The sequence below is a fragment of the Clavelina lepadiformis genome, chromosome 2 (assembly GCF_947623445.1).
Source record: "Clavelina lepadiformis chromosome 2, kaClaLepa1.1, whole genome shotgun sequence".
NCBI classification, from domain to species: domain Eukaryota; kingdom Metazoa; phylum Chordata; class Ascidiacea; order Aplousobranchia; family Clavelinidae; genus Clavelina; species Clavelina lepadiformis.
The window spans coordinates 5,671,148-5,676,047 of record NC_135241.1 but is presented as its reverse complement, the minus strand read 5'-3'; the positions used below and the strand labels follow the sequence as shown (position 1 = coordinate 5,676,047).

The window sequence follows — 4,900 nt, the reverse complement described above, 5'->3', positions numbered from 1 at the left end:
CAATATTTACAAACTGTATTTTCCCTAACGTGTAATAAAAATTCATAATTTTTTTAAATATTTAACTAATATTCTCTATAAATCACATGTAAAAATTTCGATTGTTAATAGGTTAATGGGTTTAGAAAGTTGATCTGCGGCTTTAGGTTAGGGGAATTACCTGTCGACGCAAATTTTATTGCTTCTTCGTTAATTGGAATCAATAAATTACATTATTTGACGACCTAACTTTTTTTAAACTAAGGCGTTTGTTTACTAAATTGTTTGTATGCTGCTCAGTATTCTACTGCACGTTTATATGCACGAACTCTATCTACAGTTTCTTTGTATTAGCTGTTCTTTTACTGTAATCCAATATGGTGTAAAGTAGCCTAGCTTCATCGCGCTCAACATATTAAAGTCACGCCCACGAGCCAAGTTTGGTTTAGTAGAAAACAAGTGATGTTAAAGGTTTAAGATCCAAATAAAGTTAGTTTTACAAATACGCCGTTTAATAAATGCAAGCCAAACGAAGCTTAGTAGCCTATAGGCTATACACGTGACATGGTGTTTTCCTGAGTTTATTAAGTCGCTCTTCATGAGTTTAAATGTGATGTAAGATTGGGTCTTACATAGGTTGTGACTTCTGCATTCTTCAAGCACGACAGCAACCAGCAATGGGTTGAGCAATACCGATTCATAGGTATCCTCTTTGTACCATTTTCGATGACAAATTCGAGGAAAATCACAAAATGGAAACGGAAATACACGCTCTGTAGCAAGGACTTGAAAACGTCTAAGACGGTTTGCTCCGTAGCAATCAATGAAATATCGCCAAGTAAGTCGTGCAAAAACTGTTTTCAGCTGAAGATGACAAAGGTAGGCATTAAGGAATAAGTGAATGACAGACATTACAACATCAGTACAAAATTTACCACTGTGAAATTCAAACATTTTTTTGAAGTATGTCAATATTCATTTTGATTACAAAACTAATGCCTATAGCGTTAAAAATTGTGATTTCTTTAGGCCTACTCGTAAGGAAACGTTTAACAATTAGGCAAACGTAATCGTTGCATGCCTAGGCCTGTAATAAAACACGTGAGTTAACTCAAAGCAAGCTACAGTATGTGAGGAATTAAAAAATTCAGCAAACTAATATATCCATTTTTGCTTGGGGAAAAGTTTTTTTTAAGTCACTTTAGATGTATGAAGACACCGCCTAATTGAATTTTATTTGCAATATATTCATTTAAAAAAGTTGTTGTTGTACTGCTAGTTGTATTCCCACGATCACGCAACAATTTTCTCCGAACAAGGTGCGAATAAAAAATCAATTGAAAAACCATTTGCTGTCCCGTAATGTCAACAAATGTGAAAAAAATAATCACCTCGTCCAACACAAGAATATGATTAAAGGAAGCGACAGTTTCACACAACAACATATTTCGTATAATAACACATGTAGAAACAAGATCAACCTTACAAAAAATGATAGAAATAAATTCAAATTTAAACTTTGAGGTGCTATACTTTATTCTCAATGGTGTATAGGAGGGGGATCGCCAGCCTCCCACGTTTTTGGACGGTGATCGCGATCCCTTAGTTTTTCTTGCTTTGTGTCATTTTATCGCCATTTTTATATACATTAAATATTTGGATACAATATTATACCTGCTTGACAACGAATCGCCACTTCTTGTTTTAGGAATACACCACCTATTAATAACCCATACTGGTTATTCTACTATTGCTTTTATGCTTTAATACTAGCCTGACAGCATGTCAATCAAGTAAAGATTTGCAAAACAAAGCACGTACATGCAGACTTTTGTAGTAAACACGCTTAGTTTTTTTTTATAAAAGCGTTCGTATCCAGGTGGGCCAATTTTTGCCAGTGGGCCTTGGGCTGTATCCCCATTAGCCCCCGGCTTAATCCGCTACTGACTACGCGCCAAGGCAGCAGACAACAGATTTATTGTACATTGTACACGGTCGTTATATTGAGTGGAAAATCTGATTAATTCCATGTAATTACATCAATAATAATAGTTGTAACTATTTCACGAGTTGTTTTGGAGTTGGAAATACTATTCAAACGATTATCCCCCAAGCCTAGGAAAAAGTGTAAAAATAACTAAATTCGTAAAAATAGTTCAAAGGGCTGTTCAAAATCAATTTAATTCAATGTAACGTGTACGCCAAGCTACTCGATTATTTGGTGAAAATAATTAATTGGCCCAATTTTGCACGGAAAACAAAAACTTCCTTTCCTTAAACAGCTCTAGGCTTATTTGTTTGTCATGTATAGTGGTATAACAAATTGCAAATCGATAGTGCAACAAACCTTAAGTAAAAATATGTGACCTCAGTAACTGTGTTTGCATTACCCACCAGACATACACTTCCCATGACATGTCGTAACATACCATTTCCCTAAGTAGCCTGCAAACAATTTCTGTCGAATGTTTGCAGCTTGCGTTTGGTTCTCCGTTGCTCTGTACACAACTTTTTTCATATTTCATTTGATGAAAACCGACAAGTCGTAGGTTGAACTTTTCACCGTAGAAGTTTATCAAGACTTCTAAACACAGGTAGGCCTAGTTGCTGCATTGCCGTAGGCTATAGACTGCTATAAGTTACTTGTTTTAGATGAGTTGGCAGTTAAAATTCGCCATTTAATACTTCAAGTATAGGATAAAAGTAAGCCGTTGTTTCTCAGTTATATAGCGTAAAGCAATGAAAGTTATTGTAGCTGGATATGCGAAAACCGGAACCAAAACTATGTTTGTAGCTCTATCTGAGTTGGGATATAATGTTTATGATTTTCTTGATCACTTCTGGTATCATGGCGATAAGTGGACCAAGATACTTTCATCCAGTGGTGGAAGTATTGAAGATTTCAAAGAGATGTATCAGTCAGTGGATGCTGTAACTGATGGTCCACCATACTTGTTTTGGGAAGAAATATTACAAGCATTTCCGGATGCTAAAGTAAGCTTTGTTTTATACAAGTACAAATAATAGGCACGCAAGCAGCTGAAACATAAATAATTGTTTAATTTCGTTATGTTCAACGGGATCTACATTCTTGGACGTTAAATTGACCAAAGTAGCGTTGGACCAAGGTTAAAATTAACATGATCTAGATTAGGATGGAATTATATGGTTAGGCTATGTTTTTGTCCATAATGAGTAAACTCTAACTAAGAAATAAGAATTTGTTACTGCTATTTGCTGCTGATTAAAAAGATGTACAAACTTATACAAAGGTCGTTTTGATGACAAGGATTGAAGACGATTGGTACAAGAGCTACTACCGCCAATATAAAGTCATAGGTGACAATTTCACTCATCAGCTGATGCAACTATTATCTCCAAATGGATGGAAATACTTTAGATACTACAATAAAATTGGTATAGAAAATAGACCAACGCTTGCCTATTTTAAACTTCGTTTTTAATTGTCATGTAGCCTATGCAACGCCCAAGTAATGATTTGTATCATAAAACAGCCAGTTAATTCAACCCACGGACGAACCTACAAGGACAACTCATCCAAAGTACGAATAGACCCAGGACAGTTCAACCCACAGATATTGGTTGGGTCCAATGTTCCCTCTAATTTTTCACGAGTCTGAGCAAACACACTAACTCCCTGAGCGGTCCCTTGGACCACTGTGAGCAACATCAGACGTGCCACGTGCGCACTGTGGCCATTATTATGCGTTTATTCTATTTTTAATTCAGGCTGGCTTATTTTCTTGTGCGCAACACAGATTTTCTGTGCGCGGAGACCGTGTCAGCAGTGCGCATTTGCGCACGCGCGCAGCTTAGAGGGAACATTGGTTGGGTCAACCTGGGTTTAGTCATCTTGGGTTGAATCGTCTGGGGGTTGAATCGACCTGGACCAATATCCTAAGATTCAAGATTGAAAGCTGTACATAACACTATCTTGCAGTTATGAGTCGCTACGGACTTGAAATGAAACATCCATTCGACTTTTCTTTTGTAAATAATGCAATGGTTTTGAAAAAAGCTTTCAGGCAGCACACCCAATACTGCTTACAAGTACATTTCTTTTTATCTTGTGACCTTCATAAAAATGAAGTGTTCTGCAGCTTCAAAGTGTTTATACTAACTTTAGAATTGCCCTCCTGATAAGCTTCTGGTCTACGATGTCCGACAAGGATGGGCGCCTTTGTGTGAGTTTCTTGGAAAAGAAATTCCTGACAAGCCCTTCCCTTATGAAAATGTTGCTGGAAATATTGTGGGCAAACTCATGACAACTCATCCTGCTGCAATCCGAATACAACGAGAGATGAAAGTTACAATTACTCTGCTCTCACTTGCCGTAATTCTTGGCTTCTACCAAATACATAAATCTAATCTCGGGGCGACGCTAAAGAAGCTGTGTTCGCGATTGTGGGATTCGGTTGGAGGTAGATTTTTTTCACGTTAATCTGATGCTAATCTCCTTAACAAGTAATTGTAACTGCAAGACTACGTGATATGAAGAAATTCTTTATAACTTTTAAAAAAGTAAACTTTGGACTCGAAAGTGTCACAATCATCTCACTGGTGTTAAATGTTCAACAAATGTGGTCATGCTGGTTATTGAAGGACGGCACTTCAATACACGTGCAGCTTTTTGTTTCATGTTAATTCATCCTATCAGCAGGCTGTATATTATGTTATGGAGAAGGACATAGAGCTATGTCACCCTTAATGAATCCAGCTTTTTATGGCCACAGATGTTGTTGCATCTTGTTTGCTATCAAAGTTGCGGCACACGTCGTTGAGTAAGGCTGCAATGCAAACAAAGTCGATTACCGAGCAGGCTACCAATGGGGTATTAGGTAGCTAGTTGTTACCAACTCGTTTCGCAATACTACGAGCATAGTAACAGTGTATGAGTGCA

The 4,900-nt window shown here is 37.1% G+C and overlaps 1 protein-coding gene across 1 annotated transcript; it reads left to right on the top strand.

Annotated features, from left to right (window-relative positions):
- The first annotated feature begins 2,636 nt into the window (after positions 1-2,636).
- Positions 2,637-4,638, top strand: LOC143445500 (uncharacterized). Its single transcript, XM_076944645.1, has 4 exons — positions 2,637-2,973; positions 3,252-3,396; positions 3,941-4,050; positions 4,127-4,638. Exons 1-4 carry the CDS (start codon positions 2,719-2,721, stop codon positions 4,439-4,441), a joined length of 825 nt encoding a protein of 274 aa, XP_076800760.1. The 5' UTR covers positions 2,637-2,718; the 3' UTR covers positions 4,442-4,638.
- Positions 4,639-4,900: the final 262 nt, after the last annotated feature.

What these genes read in the sequence shown, in the direction of transcription:
- LOC143445500 (XM_076944645.1), top strand. Translation starts at nt 2,719, where the DNA reads ATGAAAGTTATTGTAGCTGGATATGCGAAAACCGGAACCAAAACTATG. An exon ending in TAGATACTACAATAAAATTG is followed by an intron (nt 3,397 to 3,940) that starts GTATAGAAAATA and finishes ACTATCTTGCAG; the next exon opens with TTATGAGTCGCTACGGACTT. An exon ending in ACACCCAATACTGCTTACAA is followed by an intron (nt 4,051 to 4,126) that starts GTACATTTCTTT and finishes TACTAACTTTAG; the next exon opens with AATTGCCCTCCTGATAAGCT.